Raw genomic sequence first — 27,865 nt, 5'->3', positions numbered from 1 at the left:
GAGTTCACCCTCCAAAGCAGCATTTTTATCCAGGAGAACTGATCTCTCTCATCTGGAGATCAGTTGTAATTCCAGGAGATCTCTAGGTCTCACCTGAGGTTGGAAACTCTAGGTTCTACTTTCAACTCAACATTTCTTCATAGCAATACTCGGTCTATTGAAAAACAGATGTATTTGGTGATTTTTGTCTTTGTCACTGGCTTAAAACTTGGTCTTTTCAACAACATATTTAATTTGCAAGTTAGCTGAATTCTAGTTATTCATTGTTTAAATTCTATTACCCCGAGGTTTTTTTTTTTAAAAAACAAAACATTCTGCATCACAGCCAGCATGCATACTGTAATTAAACCAATCAGTGACCTTTCTCTGTTCACAACATAAATGCACACACATAGGACACCAACATGATGAAAAAAGGGAAAGGGGTGTGTTAACTGGATACAGCTACTGAGGAACATCTCTCTAGAAAGATGACAATTTCCTCCAAATTCGGCAATATGGCGAGATTATCGTTCAAGGTCTGAAGAGCTTTATGATCTTCTTATGTAAACGCTAACAGTGTCTATGGGTCACTGAAATGAGAAAGTAACCCCTTAGTATTCACTAATGATTATTAAAGTTGAATAAAGATGCACATATAGGAATAAGAATTCTGAAAATAGTCCATTTGGACCTGTAGTAAAGTAGACTAAAACATACAAAGGCTGGGCTCTTATTCCTTACAGACACAGCAGTGAAATACAAGCTAATCAGATCAAATATCTGGACTGATGCTTGTTTCTGCAAAACAAAATGAGGATTTCAGAATAGAATGAGAAAAATAAAAAAAGACTCACTTCACTTTAAAAACTTGATTTCTGTATCAACACAGTCATAGAAAAGGTCTTCTACTTCAGAAGGATCAAGAACTTCTGAGCTGTTAAGGATATTCTCCATCGCTTCCAAGCCTTGTTTTTCAAGGTCCAGCATGGTTCTTCTCAGCTTTTGACCTTTCTCCTAAGAAAAAGGGAACATCTATGAACTGAAAGTGACTTGAGCCATAATCCTGCAGAATCTGTCTCTGCACAAATCTGTCTTCATTTTTTAAAAAAAAGAAATTTTAAAAAAATTAAGATTAATCAATGGAGTATAAATGGTCTACCGAGTCAATCAAATATTAACTAGGACCCAGCACACAGGGAGGTGGGGGTAGGGAGCAGGTCCCAAATAAAGGAATCTTTGTCTATCAAAGACCATGTGCTACTACTAATGCTACTTGTAAACAAGCTTTGAAATTTAAAAAAAAGGCCGTGGCATCTTATGCACCAACAAATATCCAATGACTCCCTTCCACAAGGTTGGATCTTATTACTTTCTTCTGTTAAGTTTTCCTTCAAAAGAAAACTGAGAATGACTTTTTCTCCTCTAATGGAGAAAAGTCTTCTTTTGCTGTAGCAAGGCTTGGTGGAAGGCAATAACAGGATCCAACATAAGATTTCGTGGGCCAGAGCCCATTTAGTTAGATACATCTCCACTACGGAATCTCATTTTTAAAACTGCAGATTTTGCAAGCCAGACTTAGGACATTAAAAAAAAATAATTTAAAAAGCTGACTACAATATAGGAGAAACCAGTCACATGGAAAATTCTCACAAAGTCGGCACCTTGCCAGGGTTAATGGTTCTGTAGGAAAGGCCGCACGATCAGCCCACTCCATGTTCCCTCAGAAGGAAAAGAGGCTTCCACTGCATGAGCGTAATCAAAGGATACCAAAAAGTTAGATCCTTTCCCCAAAATATAAAGAACGAATGACAAGAATATTCAATTTCGCTTTTAGGAGTTAAAACAGCAAACCTATGGTTTTTCTTTTACATTTATTTTATGTACTACTGAACTGGTAAAAAGGAAGATCATCAGACACCATCAAAATGGCAGATTATCAGTTTCATTCTTCAACAGATAATGGTTTAACCCTTAGAATGCTGCATCTGCTAGCATTACAAAAGAATATATTTCCAAACTTTTGTCAAGACTTCTTTGAGCAAGCATAGCATTTATTGTCTTTTGGTATTAAAAGAGTACAAATGGCTCTTCCAAAATATGGCTTGTGAAAGCACTTTTTGAATGCTAAGTAGACCTTGTTATAACATTCATTTAAGGCCATGAACTTTATTATACCAAATCAGGCCTGGAAAAAGCCCAAGAGCTTGGTCGCTGGACCGTCTGGGAATTGAAGGCTGCCAACTAGAAATGTTTAGAACTGAACTACATGTTCAGAAAGATCACACAGTACATTTCTTCCTGATTTTGTACTATTTCAGACTGGGGGAAAAGAAGGATTTCATGCTTTAATGCTGCGTGTGTGCGAGCGCGCATGTGTGTGTGTGTGTGTATCCCACCTGCAGACAGAAAACTAGCACAAAACCCTTGTTGATATAGTTGAGCATTCAGACCTTCGCACTTCAAACATATTTTTACCCTTCTCAGATACTGTAAGAATTAGTCTTTATTCTTTTTAGATGCTTCTGTGATCTGAAATGGCAGCTGCTGTTTTTATCCAAATTGTCAATTATTGGTGTAAAATATGGCTTATTTCAAGCCATGGATTCTATTGGCTTTACCTGATTACTTGCTATGACTGATCGGATCCACTCGTGTGCCCTGTACAGCTCATGTCTGCGATCCAGTTTTTCCTGGAACCGAGGAACTTTTTTCACAGGGTCCTCACTACCAAAAACAGGAGATTGAACTTTTGGAACTAATTTCACATCATCAACAAAGATGAAGGGTTTAAATATGGACCTGAAAGAGATCAGATGTATTACCAATAATGGGTATGTTTTGGGCATCACCTAGCAGTTTGCATAAAAAACAACAACACTGAACTATAAAATTGGAGATGTCATGCACAGTTACTGGTCATATGATCCAGAGGAAATTGCAGCAGTACAAGCCATAAGAAAGATAGCATTAATACAATACAAGCCATGAGAAAGATAGCATTAAATAATGTATGGTTTCTAAAAAAAGAAATTCTAAGTATTCTCCTTTTGTGGTGGAAAGTGCCACCAAGTTACAGATGACATGTGGCGACCTGATAGGGTTTTCAAGGCAAGAGACATTCAGATGTGGTTTGCCATTGCCTGCCTCTGCGTGGGCTGAAAGAGTTCTGAGAGAACTGTGATTGGGCCAGGGTCATCCAGGCTTCATGTGGAGAAGTGGGTAATCAAACATGGTTCTCCAGTTTATAGTCCACCACTCTTAACCACTACACAACGTTGGCTCTAATGTTCTTCTTACCCTTTCTTATTTTAGATGTAAACAATTGATATCAAGCCCATGGATGTAACATTTTGACACTCCACTCCTTAAACAATAAATGTCTGGCTTATGCAGCCAAAAGCCTCTTGACGAATAAATATGCTTATACAAACCTCTCAGAACATTTGGAGATGCAGAACTGTTCTCAAAAACTAGAGCAGATGTGAAGCTGTATTGAATAATGCTGCTTTGCGTACAAGATGATGATGATGCTATTCTTAGAAAAAACATATTCTTCGAAAAAAACATGACTGACATTACATAAAATCCTCAAGGTTTTGTCCCCTTTATTCTAGACCTCTCATGCTACCTTGAAAGAGTCCGTAACCCAATTTCACTGCATTAAAAAACCATCTTGCATTCGGAAGTCAATATCAATATCAAAACCTTTATTGGCATAAAATAAATAAATACATATTAGGATAAAAGGAGGTTTTAAAACTTGAGAAAGACTCTTCCTTAGAATCATATACGTGGTTTAGAGTAGTTTAAAAATAAGTCCCAGGAAGTTGGCAACTCCTGCACTCAGAAGTCATTCGGGCATTGAAGTTCTAAACCTTTTTAGACACACTGTGTAAATTTTCACTGAAGACAAATGTTGTTATGTTTAAGGGTTTTTAAAGCACCAATAATTTGCAGTAAACATTTGGGGGGGGGGAGCAGCCAATTCTGTTTCTCAGCTTTGCTTTTTTCCCTATTATTTTAAAACCTATGGTATGTTTGATGGTTTCCCTCAAAGAATAAAAAATGCAATTTATATTAAACTGTTTTCTGCTGATCCACAAATAAAAGGGAAAAGGGAAGATATCATATTAAAGGGTGTCTCTCTACTCTGAACTTTGTTCAATCATTAAAGCCAGTGATCTGACCTAGTGGTAAAGCCACAAGGAGAATGATTAAAAGGAGAAGACCTGCTATAGGGAATGCTAATGAAGAACTACTGATCTTTTCATCGGGATTTACAAAACAGCTGTTGTTTCCCCCAAACACTTTAAGACTTTAAGACACTGGTTATAATCCACAGAAGACAAAGAAGAAGAGTTGGTTTTTATACTCCACTTTTCTTTACCTTAAGGAGTCTCACAGCAGTTTACAACTATAATCCCTTCCTCTTCCCACACCAGGCACCTTGTGAGGTAGGTGGGACTGAGAGAACTGTGACTGGCCCAAGGTCACCCGGCAGGATTCTTGTGGAGGAAGCTGGCTAGCTCATAACTCCCCAGGGTTGCCAGGCATAGACTGGCAACCAGTGGGAGTTGGGGAGGAGACATGGGGGTGCCATCTGTGATGACACAACTATCTAGGGATTAATTGCCAGAAGCCCTTGAGTTTCTCAAAATTCCTGGAGAGGACTGATGTCGCTTCCATGCTTTCCCCGGAAGTGATGTCATGCTATCACCCCAGCAGCGATTTTTTCCCCCACCACCAATTCAGTGGGAGGTGGCCTGCCACGGTGGGAGACCTGGTCAGTCCTAAAGCTACACCTTCAAAACCTGATGCGGCAATTACAGAAATGATTTCAGGCTACACCTTTGACCTTTCCTCAAACTGACCAGCTTTCCATCAATAAACAATAAGGATTCAGGCTAAGATTGCCAACTCAGTCTTGGGAAATTTCAGGAGATTTGAGAGCAGTGCGTGGGGGAGGGGAGGGAGCTCAGCATGGATGAGATGCCATAGAGTCTGACCTCCAAAGCTGCCATTTCTTCTAGGGGATTCTGTTGTGTGGAGACCAATTGTAATTCCGGAAGAACTCCAGGCCCCACTTGAGGATGGTAACCCTAAGCTGAGGAAGGAATTTTTCAGATGTAAACCTAGAAACAGATCTTGTGAAATGACAACACTCATGGCAGGATGCCAGGTACTCTGCAGACAGACCTTGATGGATCCGGTGTGCCAGTGAAGTAATGGACGCAAGGAGAACTCGGATTCTGAGGTAAAGCAGACACCATACTTGCTGTAGTAAGGAAGGATTCTGAATCCACACAAACACCGCTGGCCTTGTCACGCAAGACGTCAATCATCATTTGCACAGTGATATCACCTGCAAACATCAAAGCAGGAACATTAACAGGGCATGAGCCAAAGTTTTGTTAGGTATTAAATCTGGGGAAAGGTTGTAACTAGGGCTGAAGCCACAGCCAGGGAGGCTGAGGACAATACTCTTCTGTGTGTGTGTGTGTGTGTGTTAAGTACCGTCAAGTCGCTTCCGACTCATGGCGACCCTATGAATGAAAATCCTCCAAAATGTCCTATCTTTGACAGCCTTGCTCAGATCTTGCAAACTGAGGGCTGTGGCTTTCTTTATTGAGTCAATCCATCTCTTGTTGGGTCTTCCTCTTTTCCTGCTGCCCTCAACTTTTCCTAGCATGACTGTCTTTTCCAGTGACTCTTGTCATCTCATGGTGTGACCAAAATATGATAGCCATATACTAAGATGAAAAATACCCTTCTACCCTTCTACGATACCCTTCTACTAAGATGAAAAAGTTAAGCCACCTTTTGAGCGATTTGGGGTGGGGAATATGTTCCATACAAAAATGCTTTCTTTCTTTATAGTAACACCGGACAATTTAAAAGAGGCCACCACACCTCTGTGTAAAACCAAATCTTCTCCCTTCTCCTGCCAAGGCACAAGGAGACAATTGTGCTCCCCAAATCCCTGTAGATTGCTTCCTTGGAGATGCTTGATACAGCCATCGGTGCTTTGTTAAAGAGATCCCAGTATTGACACTAAAGGCTATTTTTTTCCTGTGTTTGCTCTTTTAGAGAAAGCTTTGCATACCTTTCTCATGTCACCATTTATAACCAAAGTGAACCCCATATTCAGGGATCCCTTTGTCAACGATTTTCCAATTGTAAATCAGGTAATTTGGATACTGTTTGGCATTTTTTAATTGATTGTAAAAAAGTATGATCTCGCCAGAGATAAATGGATTACAGTATACATTCAGAAGTGGGGACCTGCTCTAAAGAAAGAGATAGTAGCAAAGTTATTGACTGATACTGATCCAAATGTAACCCTCACTGTGGCAAAAAAATTATCTATGGCTTTTAATGATAACTTCCTTCTAACTGTCTATTCTGGACTTTGTATTTCTGTATGTTTGATTATCTCTGTATTACTGAGCTTACTGAATTTGTTTTGCTCATGACCTGTTGGTCCGCAAGCATAAGGAACAGAAATAAAGGATAAAGGAAAGTGAACTCCACAAAAATTCAGCAGAACCACATTTTTAACCTTCTACTTGATTGATTCAATGAACGATTCAGTTCGGGAAGACTTGAAAAGTTTGCAAACCTTGTTAAGTTGATGGTCAGTTCCAAGGAAGAGATAATTTAACTTAGTCAATATACTTTTACAGAGTATAAGGAGAAAAAATTCCTTCCACGGCGCCAAGGTAAGCACAGAATCATTGTCTGGGTGTTTTGGGTCAGTCACAGGACAATCTTCCACAGAGCTATTCCAGTGTATTATTTCAGTGGGCTAAGACTGGAGTAACTCTGCACAGGATTGCCCTGTCCAACCATCAAACACAAACACCCCATCTGATACCTGTAACTTCCTGAACAAAAGACTCCTAAAGCTTCCCAAGAATGTTTCATAACTTCCCCAACAAAAGCAAAGTCCCAAATTCCCTTTGGTCTTTTGGCAACGAACAAGGTTCTTAAGAAAGAAAGTGAAAACTCACCTTCCTGTTTTTCTAGGCTCTCCTTCCCCAAGCAACAATCAGAATGGTTATCAGCCTGAGAAAATACTTGAGCAAAATTGAATTCTGTATCTGCCGTCCACCAGCCTTGATTTTCTGCATAACTTCTAAGCTCAGGGTGCTCGGCGTCAATTTTTGTTGTTAAGGAAAGCTGGCTGCAAATACACTTTGTTCCCTCTATGGAAAAAAAGGAACATATCAAAAGAGAATTTTAAAAGGGGGAGGTATATGGCCATATAGTAAACTAAGAGGGTAAGCCACTGTCATATGCTGTGATATCAACTCAAATTTTAGGTTTGCCAGGCTCCCGCTAGGGGCTGGGGATCCCCCACAACCAGTCCCTGCTCTCACTGCTGATCAGCAGTGGGGGAGGCCTAACCTGGCATCTCAGTGATGCTTAATGGTCAACATGGCAATGTCATTACAGTGCACACTGAAAGTGATGTCACCACACCACCAGCAACATGCTCTAGTATTTGGGCACAAACTCTATGGTAAAAATGGTTTCAACCATAGAGTTTTTGTCCAAATACCAGAGCACCCCCAGTGACACAATGGCATCACTTCTAGCAAGTACCTGAAGTGAGATTGCCGGCAACATTGATGAGAGGCCAGGCTAGGCTTCCCTAGAATCATAGAATCATAGAGTTGGAAGGGACCACCAGGGCCATCAAGTCCAACCCCCTGTACAATGCAGGAAATTCACACCTACCTCCCCCCTCCACACCCCTAGTGACCAGAAGAGGGCCAAGATGCCCTCCCTTCTCATCATCTGCCTAAGGTCACAGAATCAGCATTGCTGACAGATGGCCATCTAACCTCTTCTTAAAAACCTCCAGGGAAGGAGAGCTTACCACCTCCCAAGGAAGCCTGTTCCACTGAGGAACCGCTCTAACTGTTAGAAAATTTTTCCTAATGTCTAGACAGAAACTCTTTGGATTTAATTTCAACCCGTTGGTTCTGGTCCAACCTTCTTGAGCAACAGAAAACAACTCGGCACCCTCCTCTATATGACAGCCCTTCAAGTACTTGAACATGGTTATCATATCCCCTCTCAGTCTTCTCCTCTTCAGGCTAAACATACCCAGCTCCTTCAACCTTTCCTCATAGGACTTGGTCTCCAGACCCCTCACCATCTTTGTTGCCCTTCTCTGGACACGTTCTACATCTTTATTAAATTGTGGTGCCCAAAACTGAACTCTGTACTCTAGTTGAGGTCTAACCAGAGCAGAGTAAAGCGATATCATCACTTCACGTGATCTGGACACTATACTTCTGTTGATGCAGCCCAAGACTGCATTTGCCTTTTTACTTACAGCATCACACTGCTGACTCATGTTCAGTGTTTGGTCTACTAAGACCCCAAGATCCTTTTCACACACACTACTGCTCAAACAAGTCTCCCCCATCCTATAATTATGCATTTGATTTTTCCTACCTAAATGCAGAACTTTACATTTGTCTTTGTTGAAGTGCATTTTATTAGTTCTAGCCCATTTCTCCAGCCTGTCAAGATCATCCTGCATCTTGGCTCTGTCTTCTACCGTATTTGCTACCCCTCCCAATTTAGTATCATCTGCAAATTTAACAAGCATCCCCTCTATTCCTTCATCCAAATCATTTATAAAGATGTTGAACAACACAGGGCCCAGCACAGATCCCTGAGGAACTCCACTAGTCACTTCTCTCCAAGTGGACGAGGAACCATTAACTAGCACTCTTTGGGTACGATCTGTCAACTAGTTGCAGATCCATCTAACAGTAATAGGATCTAACCCACATTTTCCCAATTTGTCAGCTAGAATACTATGTGGAACCTTATCAAAAGCCTTACTGAAATCTAGATCAACTATGTCTACAGCATTCCCCTGATCCAACAAGGTAGTAACTTTCTCAAAAAAAGGAGATAAGATTAGTCTGAAATGACTTATTCTTGAGAAACCCATGCTGGCTCTTGGTGATCAGATCCATCCTTTCTAAATGCTCAAGGACGGACTGTTTGATGATTTGTTCAAACACTTTTCCTGGTATAGAAGTCAAGCTGATGGGTCGGTAGTTACCCGGATCCTCCTTTTTCCCCTTCTTGAAGATGGGGACAACATTTGCCTGCCTTCAATCTTCTGGCACCTCACCTGTTTGCCAAGACTTTACAAAAATAACGGACAGAGTTTCCAAAATTACATCTGCAAGTTCTTTGAGTACCTTTGGGTGCAATTCATCTGGCCCAGAGGATTTTGTTTCATTTAAAGAAACCAGGTGTTTGTGCACTACCCCAATTCTAGGCTGCAAATCCCTTTCCTCATCTCATGTTCTGTTTATGCCATGTTGAGCACCACTTCCCTCAAGAGAAAAAACTGAGGAAAAGTAGGAATTGAGGAGTTCTGCCCTCTCTTCATCTCCTGTTACAAATTCACTTTCCGGTCCACGCAATGGGCTTATCTTGTCCTTGTTCTTACTCTTACTCTGTACATAGGAAAAGAACCCTTTTTTGTTGCGTTTAGCATCTCTCGCTAGCCTAAGTTCATACTTTCCTATGTTTAGCTTTCCTAACACTCTCCCTACAAGCACTAGTTATTTGCTTATATTCCTCTTTGGTTATAAGGCCCTCCTTCCACTTCCTAAATGAGTCTTTTTTGGTTCTTGTAGGTTATCCGGGCTGTGTAACCGTGGTCTTGGTATTTTCCTTCCTGACGTTTCGCCAGCAGCTGTGGCAGGCATCTGCTGCTGGCGAAGATGCCTGCCACAGCTGCTGGCGAAACATCAGGAAAGAAAATACCAAGACCACGGTTACACAGCCCGGATAACCTACAAGAACCAATGAACTCTGACCGTGAAAGCCTTTGACAATATTTTGAGTCTTTTTTATTTCTCAACTCTTTAAAAAGCTGTTTATGTTTATGTTCCCTGCTGCTGACAAGTCTCCCACCCCCTGCTGGTTGCTAGGGGGTATCTGGTAACCCTGGCTCACTTACATATTTGAGAAGACATGGGCCAAAAACGCATGGTCCCTTAACTCACTTTATTCCCCGTTTCAGCCAGGATTAAATTGACCCAGGCTGGGGGGGAAACTGTACGCATTACCTTGAAAAGAAGGGATGAAACTGTGTGCAAATCCATCCATGTAAACAGAAAGTGCGGGAGACGTGCACAGTTCCTGTTTAGCTTGCAACACCCCGCCCCCGGTGATTGGTCGTTTCCTGGGGCAGGGAAGGCCCTCATTGGTCAATTTGAAACGACCAATCACTGGGGGCATGGGGGGGTGCCAAACTATACAGGAACTTAATGTCTCCCGCACTTTCTGTTTACATGGATCGATTGGCACAGTTTCATCCCTGCTTTTCAAGGTAATGCGTAAAGTTCCCCCCCCCCCAGCCCAGGTAAATTTGATCCTGGCTGAAACGGGGAATAAAGTGGATTAAGGGACCATGCGTCTTTGGCCATGGTGGTTCAGTATAAAGAATATAAGAAAAGACGTGCTGGATCAGACCAAGGCCCATCAGGTCCAGCGGTCTGTTCACACAGTGGCCAACCAAGTGCCTCTATCAAGCCCACTGCAGCAGCATTATCCTGCCTGTCTTCCACAGCACCTAATATAATAGGCATGCTCCTCTGATACTGTCGAGAATAAGTATGCATCATACTTAAGTATCCATTTTGACTAGAAGCCATGGATAGCCCTATCCTCCATGAACATGTCCACTCCCCTCTTAAAGCCTTCCAAGTTGGCAGCCATCACCACAATTTATGGTTTGTGTGAAGAAATACTTCCTTTTGCCTGTTTTGATAAGCAGGGTTACCATCCTGGAGTTCTCCTGGAAGTACAACTGATCTTCATTCTATAGCAATCAGTTCCCCTTGAGTTTCAGAGGGCAGATTCTATGGCATCGTATTGCAGCTGAGCTCCCCTTTTTCCATATACTTTGCTCTTCACAGGCACTGCCCCCATATCTCCAGGAATTTCTCAAGACTGAGTTTTCAACTCTAATTATAAGTTATAAGGTGCCAGGGTCCACACCCGCCTGCTTTGCATGTTTACAAAGGCACTTTTCAAAGCAGGTGCAAGTCAGATGGCAGCATTTCTCTAGACTCACAACATACAACTAGCAAAGCAACAGGTGAATGAGGATCACTGTTCCCACACCTGCAACTCAAGGCTGCCACACTACTGGCATTGTGCAGGTAAAAGATCAGCCCCTTTTGTATCAAATCAGTTGTCCTGCAAAAGACACTATGCCAGTGTCAAGGGATGGAGAAGAAGCGAGGAAGAAATAGTTGCTAAAGAGTTTATTTCTAATTCATTAGTCCAATAGTTCTCCTCTCCCTCCTGAACCTCCCTAGCTTTGTGAACCAACATGATTCCTTTCACAAGGATATAAAGGACGTGGGCCAGAGCTGGTTGGATCCTCCCTTTCTTCTTCCTGAAACTTCTTCATAAGGCACAGGAGATGGGGATTCATTATTTATTTATTTTACAAAATTCATACCCCCTCTTTCTGCCCTTATCAGGGCCACCAAGGCAGCTAACACACTGAAAACATAAAACACTAAAAACATGGCTTAAAAACCATTAAAAAAATTAAAACCCAGCTAAAATGCACATACAAAAACATAACAACTGTTAACACATAGGGTAGGAAGGAGGGATCACTGAGGGAATGCCAGGAGAAACAAAGAAGTTTTATCTCATGTCGTCAACCAACACCCACACTCCGGGCTGCCAGGGGTGCATGTCTGCCTTACTGAAAGTTCAGTGGCACAAAGGCACAATGCTGTCAGCGCATCTCTTCCCCCAACACTTATTATTAGCCACTCCTTTTCCCTCACCTGCTGTAAAACGTGGGATTCTCATTTTGACTAAAGCAGACAAAGAGAAGAGGGTAGAGACAAAGGGTCTGAGCAGAACAGCAGAATTTACATTGTCTTTCTGCTTTGGAGCTTTTAGAGACAAACTTTTTTTATTTTATAAGAAAGGGGTACAGAAAGAAAAAAAAAGGGAAGAGGGAAAAATAAGATAAAAGATACATCTTCCTCCAAGTTTCTACATAGTTTAAATTTAAAAGGTTAAAAAAGGAGTGTTCTCAAATATTATATTATATTATATTATATTAATCTCAAGATTCGCTAAGATGAACATAAATATATTTCATCCATTAAGCTTCTACACCAACTAAACTTATAAGAATCTAGTACCATATCTTCTATTGAGTATTTTAAATGTATGTACATCTTATCTACCTCTGAAAATTCTCATTACAAATTTTGTTCAACCTTATTGACTATAGTTTATTTACCACTTTAGAGAGATAAACTTGGTTCCCATTCAAACCTCAGTGGGATAACTGCATTAGACTCCCAGTAGCTGACCCAGGAACATCTCACTTTCCTAAAACGCATTCATTGAGATTCTCCAACACAACCGCCAATGCAGAAAAGACCACACTTTATGAATGCAACTGATTTTGCTTCTCTCTAGCGCTGTAGTGTCATTGATTAACATATTATCATAGCAGTTCCAAAGAACCCTACTACAAACAGACAAATGTTAACCTTTAACTGTCCTTCCCTTACGGTGAGCAGAAGGCCAGTTGTCTGCAACTGTGCTAAGAGGCTCACAAGATGTATCCCATCTTTGTAGTTAAGGGAGAAGGCAAGAAAATGGATGAGGTGATGCTACATGGGCCACAAAGAAATAGTGCTTCTCATCAAAGCCGCTACTTAGCCCATCAAATACCTGTTCCTTTTCAAATTTTCCTATTAGTATTGTGACAAAACAACACGACAGGAAACCATGAATTCTACACCAAAGGGGAAGTTCAGAAGGGTGTTAACTAGTGATTTCCCCAACAGGTGCTCTGCACATAGGTTTTCACATTCCTTTCCTTTTCCACAGACAGGGCAATCAACATCCACATTCCTTTATGTCTGCAGATAGCTGCCACCCACTGAAATGAATTGGAGCAGACATTCTGGCATCCTTGTGTGCATCAGTGCATACAGAGAATTCTGACCCAGCTGAAAGAGATTCTAAAGGATAATGCAAGTTGCACAATTTACCTTAAAACTTCAAGAAGCTTTCAAGTACACTTAAAAGCCAGGACAAATCTGCACATAAAAGACTAAATTTGACATGTGCTATTGTAAAGGTCGATGAAGGACGGGGTCACTTATTTTATTTTTTTGAGAAGCTGATGTGAACATACAGACAGCCAGGAGTGCTTCAAAGCACAGATGCACAAAGCAGTGTGCACAGGGAGCTGTGCATGAAGCAGGCTACTGCATGTGGAAAAGATTTGATGTATCTGGATCGGTATTCCTGGCATGAGACCTCCTTGAGCAAGGAAAACTTGTGGAAACCATCTTCTGTAATCTGAAGTTGCGCTGGGTCCTGGTTTAAAGCCCAGTGAGCCAGGATCCCCAATAACTGCAAGTCATTGTGCACAGGGTTTCTTCTAATAAGGGGGTTACCACACTTTGTATTCCCAGCGATGTATTAAGAGTTTAAAAATGTTATAAAAAACATCGCTTTAAAAGGGTTTTTGGATACCACGGTAATAAATGGTTGGAAGATGTCTTCACAGCAAAAGGGGCCAAACAGAGTGCAAACAGTATTTTTTATAATGTTTTCAAACTCTTAATACATTGGTGGGGATACATAGAAAGTGCGAAAAGTATTTTTTATAACATTTTCAAACTCTTAATACATCACTGGGAATACAAAGTGCGGTAACCATAGACCACAGAAGCCTGAGCTGCCTCTCTTAGCCTTGACTCAATGCACTGGCAGTCTTTTGACCAGTTAAAGGCATTTCTCTTGAGCCAGGCTGACTGCAGGTCGACTGCATCCGGCAACCCTATCCTTGAAAAATTACCAAGCGAACAATTACCAAGCGAACATGGTTGTTTGCTATTATATATAATTTCAGCAGCAAGAATATTGTATGCGCAAAAATAGAAACGTCCATATATACCTACAATAGAAGAATGGCTTGTCAAGATGTTGGAATTAGCGGAAATGGCCAAACTGATTGCTTTGATTAGAGAAAATAGAAAACCATTTATGAACTTTTTGCGTAATACGGAAAAGAATGAATTGAAAATTTGTGGGTTTGAAGAGCAGAAGAATAAGAATGTAGGTATGATAGAGAAAAGTTTGATTTTTTTTCCGGGCCCGAAATCTTGATCTAAGTTGGAATTTGAAATCGGATGTAGCAGAACGAAACTCTTTTATGGGAAGACAGACTTAATGGGCAGACAGAACACTTCCCACAGTCATTTGCTGCTTTAATTGGACACAGCTATCCACCACAGGTTTTGTCAGAAGCCCGACACAGAGCGAACGTGAAGGATCGTTCTGTCTTATTTTCAAAAAAACCCTAAAAATTAAAATAACAACATTTTTTGTTCTTTGACCTATAGCAAACACTCTTATGCGATCTAACAGGCTATTAGGAGACATTGGCACAGTCTCCGTGATATCCCAGGCTGTAGTCTTCCGCCCGTTTTTGGCATGCGCAGAACACAGTCCTTTCGAGACTTTCTTGTTCATTCAGATTTGTTAAAACCCACACAACACACTTCGGCTGTCGGCCATTTTAAATGTGGGAAGTGTTCTGTCTGCCCATTAAGTCTTCCCGTAAAAGTGTTTCGTTCTGCTACATCCGATTTCAAATTCCAACTTAGGCACTTTTCCAACTGTGCCACGAGCCCGGTTATATTACTTGCAAATGTGCAAAACTCTATATCGGTAGTACTATTTACATAGCCAGATTAGACTATGTATAGGGGAACATAGATCAAGATTGCGGGCCCGTAATTTTGATGCCCCCTTAACAAGCCATTTTGTTGAACAAAAACATTCTGAAAACGACATGCGATTTTTTGTGCTATGGGTTTACAGAGATCACCCACATGATTGCAGAGACGTACAGAAGGTGTTGCTTCAGAATGAAATGTGTTTCATCCTTCTCTTTAATACTCTAGCCCCCAACGGCTTAAATAATGAATTTGATTTGTGTTGTTTTTTATAAGTCTAGTTTTGAAGTTTACTGCATGTGTACTGTACCTTTAAATGCTCTTTGATTAGTCCTTGCTTAACATCATGTGACCCAACTTGTTCTATATGTACTTAACGCTGCTTGCTACAGCTTAACTATGATATTGAAAGATTAGCAACCCAACTTTTTGTGGGAGCTTAAAACAACTGATATTAAAATATTAAAAATTGTAAAAGTTAAAATAATCATAAAAAGATTAACTGTTTGAATTGATTTTGTACATGATTGACAAATAAGATTCTTAAGACTACAAACCTCCCTAGTTTGTATGCTTGTAACATAACTGAGGTAAGCTATTATTGTACTATCATTGTACTATTGTTTTTCAGTAAATTTATAATAAGGCAAATTGTTATAGGAGTGTTATAATATTTATATGAATTTTATAGGCTGATGAAGCTATGCTTTGGTGAAAACGCTACAGAGTATCCAGAATAGCGTTTCCTCCTTTTCTGGACTTTGTGCCACCTACTTCCTCCTTTTCTGGACTTTGTGCCACCTACTTTGAAATTATTGTCCAGGGTTGGACTTGAAGAATCCTTTTCCTGCCTTGGATTTAGACTGTTGCGACTGCTAGTATGCTTGTGTTATCAATATTGTAAATATTTGTATTTCTGACTTTTGTATATATTGCGTTCACTATTGTTTGCACTTAATTGTGTTTGTTTTGTTGTTTGCATGTTGTTATTAATGAATTGTTGAATATAGTGAGTTGTACTGGTTCTTTTCTCCAGCTATTCTGTTATCAGTATTGTGAGTATTTGTATAGTACCTGGAGGTTGGCAACCCTATCCAAAGCAGCCATTTTCTCTGTCCTCTGGAGATCCCTTGTAATTCTGGGAGATGTCCAGGTCTCATCTGTATGTTGCATCTAGTTTGGGCCAAGGCCACTCTCAATTTTAAAGATAACTACGCCAAAGTTCGCCTGCAGCCTTTGTTCCAAGCAAATGTTCCTAGCCATGAGGCCCCAGCCTGATGCTGGTGGGACAGAAGAACTTACCTCATATGACTTTGCACACATTCAGAATCTTATTTAGTTTGCCCCCACCCCTGCCACTACATGTACAACATTAGCATGTCAGGGATGCATCACTTGTAATACTTAAATATGCACAACTTGGAGTGAAATCTCCTGAGGGAGAGGCAGCTGCCAGGCACCCCCCACCCCAAACATGGCTGAATCCCACTTCAGCCAAAAGGTTCCTCCTGCCAGCTGCTATCAGTGAGGTCAGAGGCAACAGTCATGCCAGTATCTCTCTGAGGGCACCTTTCTATATTGTCATCATTGATTGCTGTATAGTTTTAATGGTATAAGCTGCTTTGGAAGCCAATTTTTTGCTTAAAAGTAAGGAAATAAATGAATGAATAGACATGAAAACAGACCTGTGATTTTTTCTGCTGCCCAGTACTTCCCAATAGTCTCCAATACCCAAGCTTCTTTCCTGTCCACGATGAGATACGCACTCTGGAAAGCTTGGCATGAGCTCCCATCTTCATAATAATTTCCACCTTGGCCATATTCTTCCAACAGGGAGACTATTACATCCAAGGCTTCTTTAGCTGTCGCACCCCTTTCTAGACCAAGCCTGGGAAAGGTGGGGGGGGGGGGAAATGAGCAACTTTATTATAGTAACAGAGGATAGTAGCTTAAATGACATAGCAGACATAAAATGGGATAAGATATTTGGATACCAACATATTACTTCTCTTTATTGTATCCTATGGTGCATATTATCCTTTGACCAACATTTTAAAACTGATTTCTGATCCACTGAAATACTAAGGCTGAATCCCACCCCTCCACTCAACTTTGTGTGAAACCTTTCTCCAGAGGAAAGATGCTCGCACCAAAGGAAGACACCACACTTAACTGAGCAGAGGAAAGGACCAGTTCACCATCCAAGTTGCCAATTGGGCTGTGGCCTCCGGTTGTCCCCTACACCTGTGTGCCACCTGAGTCCAAGGTGCATTAGTAAGGGGCAGGCTCTGGGCCTACCTTGAACCAAGCAGGGGCAGCATGGGAGGAAAGTACTTGTTTCAGAAAATGCCTTGAGACATCTCTGGCAAAGTGATAGCATACAATCCAATGTAAAAAATGATGGACTCTAAAAACCAACAATTAGTTCTAGTTCCATTACCCTGTCTGGTCCCATTTGTAGTGCAATCCTAAACAGAGTTACGCCCTTCTAAACCCAATAGACAATGTTAATCTGGCAGAAACCCCTTGCAATATGATAAGAAATGGGAATTTTGTCTTAGCACAGCCAGAAACTCTATCCAGCATTTTATTTTTTAAAAAGATTTTATTCATTTTTTGAAGGGGGTACAGAAAAAGAAAAGAAAAAGGGAAAAGACAGATAAGGAAAATTTTACAGTTCATCTTGTGTCCATACCCAGTGAAGCCCATCTTCATAACATTTTGTTGTTTTTTTCTATTATTATTATTATTGTTGTTATTATTGATAGCCAGCATCTTTAAGCAGTAGATTCCTTGACAAGCTCACACCATTTATTCAAGAGAGTCTATTACCAAGCTGGCTGCCGCTGACTTCAAAAGAGCCCTCCTTAACTGATGACCTCCCCAGCCACATTTTTTCTCTTTAGTAGCCTGAAGACAACTGTTGCAACTGCATTAATCAATTGGAAGTACCTTTCTAAAAACTTGAAACCAGCCATAATTTTTATTTTCATGGAAGGGAGGGAGGGAGGGAGGGAGGGAGGGAGGAAGGAAGGAAGATTTTGGAACACCAGTAGAATCTTCTTGTGACGGACAAAAGATGCTACAGTAGTAGCTTCTTCTCTTCTAATATACAGATTCTCATGCTGTGGATTGTGCCAATACATTCTTGGGCTTGGTTCAGACATAAAATAAACCATTGTTTCATGTTAAGTACTGTTAGTTTGCAAAATCCTGCTTGCTGGCCATCAGAACCCTGGTTTACTGGACAGATGCATGTTTCATTGCCTTCACTCTGGACAGGCCTGTGCTGGGGACTGCAAATCAGCGATGCCATGGAACAAGCCAAAATTAAGCCAGGATGGTGCGCTTATCTCACAAAAGACACACATACACACACACACTTAAGATTGAGGGCCAACGTGTTACATTTTACATAAGTTCCCAATGGGGACTGGCTAGGGTTGCCAGGTGCCCGGTGGTGGCGGGCAAACACCCGGCAAATTGCCCCTTTGCCCGCCGACCAGCTGACGGTCGGCGGGCAAACGTGCATGTGCGTACACACCGCTACAGGTCACTTCCGGTTTACAACCGGAAGTCCCGCCTTCACTAAGAGTTTGAGTGGCATAAGGCCTCTCGAGAGGCGGGACTTCCGGTTTACAATCGGAAGTGACGCACGTCCATGAGTTGCCGCGCGATCCCGAGATGTGCCTTAAAAGTCTCCCGCCGGAGGAGAGGTAGGACCTGGCAACCCTAGGACTGGCAGCCATACTGCAGCTGCGAGTTCCTGGTGGCAACTCAGTGTAAAAGTGCATGCAGGGACCTGATTCAGATTGAGACGATGGCATGGGGGCGGGGGTGAGGAGAGGCTTCCCCCATCTGTTTTCAAGATCTGAAACAGCCTGGGGGCATTATTAGCCCAGTCAGGGAGCTGTACATGCACTGAACGTGCGCATGTTCAGCCCCCTACCCAAAAGGGAAATAATGCCCCCCACAATCCCCAGGCCATTTCAGCTCTAGAAAATGGCATGGGGGAGGCAGGGGCCTTAATGGAAGGGTTGCCATCTTTATGTTGGGAAATTCCTGGACATCTGGGGTCAGAGCCTGTGGAGGACACAGTTTTCGAGGGGATGGAGCGCAGCAGGGAGGCTCAAACTTCTAGAATTTCCTTTCAAAAACCCCTAACATACTCTAAAATCAGCTCATATAATGATCAAAGTAAAATGTTATTATTATAATGATTATATTTCAGCCTTTCATAATTTCATTTAATAATGACCTAATGTTCCTATTAATAATTTGGGAATTCATTCCACAATGCAACTGCTCCTACAGTATTTTAATATAAGCCGATTTACTGCCATGCAACCGAGTGCCCATCTCCTCTTTTATACCTTTGAAAAGCAAGAGAGATTGGGGGGTGGGGAGATAAAAGAAGAAAATTCATGATGTTAGCAAAAGTCAAGGGATAAACGAGGATTCTACCATAGAACTCTGGTTTGGTAGAACAGGAAAAAGAGCTTAGATTAACATACTTATAACTAGCATATTAGATATACTTTGAATCTCTTGCTTAAATAATTGGCTTCTGAACTAATACTAATTAATACAGCTGGATCCTTCCACATGAGGACTCAGCAAGAATAGTTACGTGGCCATTGGACAAAGAAACAATTAGACAAAGAAACAATACATTTGTTTGCAAACTATTCTCAGGTTTCATTGGAGGTGGGGTTTTTTTTTTGGGGGGGGGGGAAATCTTCCCAAAGTCTTACCATAGCCTACAATCCAATTTACAGTCTCATTTGAAACTGGAATTTCTATGACATTTCCATTCCACCCTTTCCTTTTTAGTTTTTGTACTTGCTTTGATGCTTCATTTGGTAGTAAATTAATCTAAATCATATTGTAAGATTGAGACTGATGACATTAAGGTTGTCAATCATGTTGGCCTATAATAAAACGATTTTCAAAAGGTCATTCACCAGTATTCAAATCCCACTCAAATGTTTCCCATTGGAACGCATGAGCTGAAAGATGACTATGAGGGTGTAATTATTCCAAAGGGTTTCCCCCCATCCTCACAAACATGCAAATAAGCCATTCAAAGCCACACTAGCATATTTTTTAGCAAAGGATAAAATACTTATAGGCAATGCAGATTTATTAGTACTCTTTTTATAGGATTGTATTATCACTTCTATAACTTGGCTTTTCAGCAAACCACTGCTTTGGTAAGTATCAGATTCATTATAAAATGCTCAGTAATTTAAGAGGAATTAAACCAAAATATTACCAATCCTAACATCCACAGTCCAAAAGCGCAGACTTACAGCATGGTCTGAGCAAGGTAGCAGTCTTCCACATTTCCAAACACCTGACCCACCAAGCATGGTACCCACTGAGGTCATGGTGTATAACATGCAGGAAGTCATGTGGCATTACAGTCAAGTGACAGGAAGAAAGGGACTCGGAGTTATGATCTCACTAACATCAAGTCCAGGCCCATGAGCAGCAGACCAAAAGAGGTGGGAATTGGAAACACAAGCCAAGCACCAGGACATGGACCATGCTGAGGAACAAACCAAGGCTCAGAGCTATGGAGGAATCCTCTGCATCACAGTGACAGATCACCTTGATGTCCTGCTTCATCACTCAGCATTTGTGTAAAAGGAAGCAGGAGCCATACCACCCTTACATTTTATGCAACAGGCCCTTCCAAAAGACAGCAGTCAAAAAATGGCAGCTCTGAAATGGCTTATGGCCCAGCAGGAAGGACACCAGGACCCAATCCATGGGTTCAAGACCACTGCTTACAATTGTAAAGGAAAGAAGGCGAAGCCAAACAATTTCTCCAGGTTTACTAGGAGCTCTCCATAGCATACATTTCAAGTGGATACCAACTCCTGCTCCCCAATAAAGATTAGGACCAAAGCCTTCCAATCCCTGAGAAAACAGCAACAGGCTGGCAACACTGTGCAGTTTGAAGAAAGTCATTACCATCTTTGGAGTTCACACTGCCATAAAAATAGAGACATCTGTTCCAGAAGCTAATCTGAACTAGTAAACATACATCCAAAAGCAACTCTTGCAAATACTGCATATAAATGAGGCGGCTGGAGTCACCGAAATACAGTGCTAATGGGCACACACATGAGTTTTTGAGGATGTAGCTCCTTCTTCTTTGCCAAAATTAACAGCAAGGTATATTATTTGCTACTCCCAAGCCAATATAACTGGGTTAATTAGGGCAGCAATTTCCCACACATGTACAAAGGAAAACTTCTGTTGTGTTCTCACAAAAAGGAATCTAGTACTACCATGAGGATTAACAGATCGAATGTACCATGGGGCGAACAGTTTGCATCATCAACTCAAGAAGATATGTTATTTAAAAATACATTTTATTTAAAAAATATTTGTTTAGTTTAGAATTTTTGTATGCCTGCCTTTCTCCTTAGCATCTCAGGACCCAAGGTATAATATGTACACAGACACACAAGGGACTGCTCAGAGTGTCAGACTAGGATTTGGGAGACCCAGGCTCAAACTCCCGCTCTGCAATGGAAGCTTACTGGGTGACCATGGACCACCCACACACTCTTCACCTAGGCAACTCCTTAGGATTGCTGTGAGGTTCAAACAGAGGAAAAGAGACCAACATAAGCCACTTTTGGTCCCTGCTGGGGAGAAAGGCAGTGTATAAATGGAGTAAATAAATATGATGATTCAAAATATTTTAAATAAAGGTCCATTTTTTATTGTATCATTTATACACTACCATCTGAGGACATACATCATAAAACAGCCTCTGGGGCACAAATGTTTATGCCATGATGATGCATAATGTTACCCATTTTCTGGTTTATGTGAGAATGTTCTGTATAGTAAAGAATTGATGGAAGATTCGTGTTTAAATCATTGATTTCCTGCTCAGAATATTAAATAGATTAAATAACTAATCTGCAATGTGGTCTTTAGGCACCCACCTGACCAGATCCACTCCTAGGAGAGCTTCAGTTTCAGAGGCTGCTTCTTTGGTGACAATGGCTTTGTTTGCAATGCACACTCCATGTTCATTGGCGCCCATTTCTGCTCCCCATAGCCATGATGGTCTGCTCAGTGCAACTGCATGAGTTTGGGGCACCTGGTCAATCTCAATATATGTGCACTAGAGAAAAGGGAGGGGGAAAAAACTGTGCTGAAGTAGATGGTGTTTCTGTCACACATTCACATTACATTGTAATAATTCTTGCTTGCCAATAGTCAAGTAGGAAAGTGGCAACTTGCTGGCTCATGTCAAGTTGGAAGGCTTACTACAGCCTAAGGAGACTTCCTCCAGCTTAAGGGGTTCTTCTTTTGGAAGAAGACTCCTTAGAGTGGACAAAGTCAATACCCTTTGGGGAGCATTTGGGGGTACGGACTGGAGCTGAAGAATAGGAAATTCAGGACAGACAAAAGGAGGTACTTCTTCACCACACTGCATAAATTGTGGAACTCGCTGCCACAGGATGTGATGATGGCCGCCAACTTGGAAGGCTTTAAAAGGGGAGCAGACACATTCATGGAGGATGTGGCTAGGGCTGCCAGGTCCCCCCGGCCACCAGCTGGGGGTGGCCAGATCCAAGTTGGGAAGCTCCTGGATATTTTGGCAGGACAGGGACCTCAGCGGAGTACAATGCCATAGAGTCCACCCTCCAAAGCATTTTCTCCAGGGGGACTGATATCTGTAGTCTGGAGATAAGCTGTAATTCCACGGGGATCTCCAGGTCCCACCTGGAGGCTGGCATCCCTAGATGGGGCTATCAATGGCTGCTATTCATGATGGTTATTTACTCCCTCCAGATTCAGAGGCAGTATGCCTCTTTTGCTGGGCAGCACAGGCTGGACGATGCTGTTGCAGTCATCTTGCTTGTGGGCTTCCTAGAGGCAGCCAGCTGGCCACTGTGTGAACAAGAAGCTGGATTTGATGAGCCTTTGTTTGATCCAGCATAGCTAGGGTTGCCAACCTCCAGGTACTTAGCACAGGTAAACGGTACACAAATGCTCAGAGCCAGTTAGCAAAATACAAATATTATTGGGTGCTAGACAAAAGAGACAAACTGAGTGAAGCAAAATCTTATCAACTGTGACTAAACAATATACAATATATACATGGAATAATTTATTTTGTGGGCAAAAAAGTCCTCTTCTTAAATATTTCAAAGATGATCCGTTCCAATGGTATAAGTTATTCTCAGATATTCTCAGGTATAAATCCAACAGGTATGGATCCAAAGTTTTATAGATCAAGACATGATCTTTGGATCCATACCTGTTGGATTTATACCTGAGAATATCTGAGAATAACTTATACCACTTATACCACTGGAACGGATCATCTTTGAAATATTTAAGAAGAGGACTTTTTTGCCCACAAAATAAATTATTCCATGTATATATTGTATATTGTTTAGTCACAGTTGTTAAGATTTTGCTTCACTCAGTTTGTCTCTTTTCTCTAGCACCCAATAATATTTGTATTTTGCTAACTGGCTCTGAGCATTTGTGTACCGTTTACCCGTGCTAATTTCCAAACCACCAAGGTATAGGCACGGAGGTGCTTTTGTTTTGGTTTTGCTAACCTCCAGGTACTAGCTGGAGATCTGCTATTACAACTGATCTCCAGCCGATAGAGATCAGTTCACCTGGAGAAAATGGCCACTTTGGCAATTGGACTCAGTGGCATTGAAGTCCCTCCCCTCGACAAACCCGCCCTCCTCAGGCTCTGCCCCCAAAAATCTCCAGGTATTTCCCAACCTGGAGCTGGCAACCCTAAGCATAACTCTTCTTATATTCTTGACAACTAAACAGAGACTAAAGAAGGGATGTGGTTTTCAGGCAGAGGAGCTTCAAGGGAACAAACAGAAAGGCTCTCTGCAAATGGAGTCCTCTGGTTAAAATGATTAATAAAGTACTGTTAGTGATAGAATAAAGATTCTTGCCTTATTTAGCAGCCAGAGAACGTTACATGCATCCTTTTTTTTTTTAGTTGGAAAATTATTGGATGAAAGAGAGAGCAAAGCATGCTGCTTTTCTTACTAATGCCTTTGTTCTGTTTCTACTGTACTTTGAATTCTAGGCACTGCTAGTTGAACTTCAAATGAATCAGACTGGATTGCACAACAATCAGTGGTCTTCATAATAAAAACAAAACAGAAAATGCCTTGGACCTATATATACCAGCTAAGAGGATAATCTTTGGGATATTAATAACATAAGAAGATCCCTGCTGGATCAGACCAGTGCTGGTTAGTTAAAGTTTGTATTTCTGTACAGGCATTATAAGTAATGTTATTTGTTTTGAGGTTATATAATGATTTTTAAAAGATAATTTGCCCAGTCTCTAGTTTTGCACCATTTTAGGTTGCTTCTGGCTGCTGTATAATTTTTATCTTAGCTGGAACCAACATTTTCAGGTTTGGGAATTTAATATAGGTACATCCAATATAATACTATAGAATATTCCAGGATGAAGTTTACTAGTAGCCTTCCATGTAAAGTCCCAGTGTCCCAAATAAGACCTATAGAGAAGGGGGGGTGGTCTGGTAGGGTTGCCAGGTCCCCCTTCGCTACTGGCGGGAGGTTTTTTGGGCGAAGCCTGAGGAGGACAGGGTTTGGGGAGGGGAGGGACTTCAATTCCATAGAGTCCAATGGCCAAAGTGGCCATTTTCTCCAGGTGAACTGATATCTATCAGCTGGAGATCAGTTGTAAAAGCAGGAGATCTCCTGCTGCTACCACCTGGAGGTTGGCAACCCTAGGGTCTGGTGATGACACACTGAATACCATTATTAATGGCCCTGCTTCCTTGTACCACTAAGAATTGTTCCATGTGTTTATTTGTGTAGTTATAACCATATGGAGACGAAATATTTACCATACCCAAGAAGACATCATTTAAAATAACATGGAAATCAACTCTGCGCTAAACAAAAATGTACTGTATTTAGCCAAAGGGAAGATGATCCTGAATGTAAGAATGTATAACCTCTTTTAAAAGTTTATACACAAAACGTTTTTTTAGTGTACTCTGTATGTGGAGAGCCAGCGTGGTGTAGTGGATAAGATGTCAGACTAGGATCTGGGAAACCCAGGTTCAAATCCCCACTCTGCCATGGAAGCTTGCTGGGTGACCTTGGGCCAGTCACACACTCTCAGCCCCCACCCTGGCTAGTATTTGGATGGGGGACCTCCAAGAAATACCAGGGGTGTGATGCGGAGTCAGGCAATGGCATACCATCTCTAAATGTCTCTTACCTTGAAAACCCTGCGGGGGTCACTGTAAGTCAGCTGTGATTTGACGGCAAAAAACCAAAAATCATGTATGTGAATTTAAGACAATCCCCTATTTTTTTTATGGCACTCCTGGGAAGAAACCTAGTCTTCCTTTCAGGTAAACAGGGGTAGCTAGTGCCATCTCCAATGTACATGTGTAGTTACCACAACCAGGTATGAACTGAAATCTCAGAAGAATCTATGAACTTTGCAGGGCAAATGATTGTACTGAGATTCATCTTGTGGCCCTGTGGCTCTGAGTGAGCTCCAAAACCCAAGACTTGTGAACTTGCCGGAAGTTCTCACCAGAAGTGGCAAAGGGTCGCTCAAGGAAACTCTATGGTAAAACTTTGGCAGCCCTAAACATAAGGCATGTGGTGCAATTTAGCACTCACCTTGGTATGCTTTTACAAACTGGAAGAAACATGTTTTGCAGCTTCAGCTGGTGCATCAGCTGCGTCCACTCCTGGTTCAGTCATATCTAGCCATAGTGATCCATTCCTTAGTTGCATCTAGGCTGAACTATTGCAATACAGTCTACTTGTGGCCAGCCTTGAAGAGTGTTCAGAAGCTGCCATTTACAGCATCTTTTTTTAGTGCAAACCTCATAGTTCAAGGGTTAAAATTAGCAATATATGTGAGGTTTTCAGTGCACTACAGAAAGGCAAAACAAAAACTTGAAAATATTATCGTAGTGGGCCCTGAGTACTCAGAAATAGAAAATAAATGACAAACCACCCATTTTTAATCTGTTATGGAGTTTTGATTATCAGCACTATAAAATGAATAGTGTAATCAGTAATCATCAGTATTTTTAAAACTTCTCCCTAATGATATATTCTTACATCCTTAGTCTAATGCCAGAAGCAAGACAAACCATTGAGGAAATTATATGTTATCAGAACTAATTCAAGGGAAACACAGTGGGTGTTTTTTAGAACAACAAAAAGAATACACAGCTTTCAGATGTTAGGGTTTTTCTCCCAATATTTTATAAGTTAAATTAGCACTTCAAGAAACAGAAATGTAATTAAGTATACCAAAGCATTGCAACCAAGGGAAATATTTTAAATTATTATATTTCCCAAGGATTTAGCAATTTAGAATGCATTTTGCTCACATAAATTGATATCTTTGATATCAAAAAATAAGTAAAAGCAAGGCTTTAATATTAAAATGCCTTTCCAATGCAGAAGACCAATATTGGGTATGTCAATGATGATTTCGCCTAGCATCAATACCATTAAAACCCTAACACGCTGTGTTGTGTCATATGGTTCCATTCTCTTTGAAATTGACTACTTTAACATGTTTGAAGAGGAAACCACTCTTCGCTTTATCCCATCTAGCAAAGACCAGCTGAAGAAGCATATGCCATTGTTATCGGTGTCACCCTGCGATAACACAGAATACCTGGGAGCCTTTAGCATGATTATTTCAACACTTTCAGAGAAGCCATGCAGAAAGCTGGCTCTCCAGCAGATGGCTAATCAATCTCCACTCTTCTCTTGTTGACAGAAAGGGTGCCTGCATTGCCGCTCCAAGTAGAACTCTACAGTAGAAGATTCCTGGGTGTTAATCAGTTGGATGGTAATTTTCATATGAAAGGACTATTTTACTTTTATCAGATTATTTGAAATCTTTGACCATGTAATTCTGTTAATTCTTCATAGGGAGGTCCCACGGCAGCGTTCCGGACAATGGCTCCTCATCTCTTTGAGACCTTCTTTGCTGTTCAATATATGCATGAAACCCAGGATCTGAAGTAAAAGCACCAATAGTAAGTTGATGCCAACCAGCTTTATCTCTCTTTTTATCTACTGAGCTCGTCCTTAGTTTGCACTGCAAGAGCTATGTAAGAAGAAGAGTTGGTTTTTATACCCTGCTTTTTTTCTACCTGTAAGGAGTCTCAATGTGGCTTTCAATCACCTCCCCCCCCCCACACACAAAAGGCAACTTGTGAGGTAGGTGGGGCTGAGAGAGTTCAGAGATAACTGTGACTAGCCCACAGAGTATAACTTTCTCTCCTCTTCCCTCCTGCAGCAACCTGATATTTCCCCTTGAAAACCTGTTCCTGGGGGATTCCCTGAAACAGGATTTGGGAAGGTATTCTGGGCTGCCGCGGGAGTGGGGGGGGGATTCACACTTGAAGGGCAGAAATCCTTCCACCTGTAAAAACGTTAGTTAGAATCAAAGCCTATGTTGACTTCTGAGTTTGAACAGTACACATGAACATGCTCCCTACCTTGTCCAGAGGATCTGGAATGGGTAACAACAATTTGTAATAGAATAGTCATGCACGTACAATAGAAACATTACTTAATAAATGAACCTAGGTGGGGACAAAAGGATCAGACAAGAGAAGGCAGACAAAAAACAACGAATAATTTTAAAATATTGACCTATATGGCTATCATACAGAATATAGCAGTTTAGATTTGAGGAAAATACATTATAAAACTGACATGCGAAGTATGAATAATACTGTTTACCTCAACTTTGCATCCTGGATCGTGAGCAGCAGCAGCAAAATAAACTACCTCCTGCACCTCGTCTCTTGGTCGTGCAGAATTTTTTCCAAATATGACAAGACCCTCTTTAGTACGTGGTGGAAATGCAACAAAACAAAAACTTGGAGGTATCAGAGCCATTCTAAAGAAAGAGAAAGAGAATAACTGGTATTTGTATACAGTACTTGACCGAAGTGTAATAAATGTTGCAAAATAGTTTAGACAAGTGAGGACCTTGGGGGGAGTCACTCCCAAACTCACCTGATCCCAGCTTCACCGCAGTAGCACCTCCCATCCCT

At 41.2% G+C, this 27,865-nt stretch overlaps 1 protein-coding gene across 1 annotated transcript; it reads right to left on the bottom strand.

Annotated features, from left to right (window-relative positions):
* Nucleotides 1-355: 355 nt before the first annotated feature.
* On the bottom strand, nt 356-27,707 carry SCRN1 (secernin 1). The gene is made up of 8 exons (XM_056857486.1): nt 27,549-27,707; nt 21,731-21,912; nt 16,448-16,650; nt 6,993-7,187; nt 5,179-5,344; nt 2,601-2,781; nt 837-996; nt 356-572 (listed from the first exon to the last, which is right to left on the bottom strand). Exons 1-7 carry the CDS (start codon nt 27,705-27,707, stop codon nt 838-840), a joined length of 1,245 nt encoding a protein of 414 aa, XP_056713464.1. The 3' UTR covers nt 356-572; nt 837.
* Nucleotides 27,708-27,865: the final 158 nt, after the last annotated feature.

Source organism: Euleptes europaea, chromosome 11 (genome assembly GCF_029931775.1).
Source record: "Euleptes europaea isolate rEulEur1 chromosome 11, rEulEur1.hap1, whole genome shotgun sequence".
Taxonomy (NCBI): Eukaryota; Metazoa; Chordata; class Lepidosauria; order Squamata; family Sphaerodactylidae; genus Euleptes; species Euleptes europaea.
This window is presented reverse-complemented; position numbering and strand designations above follow the sequence as displayed.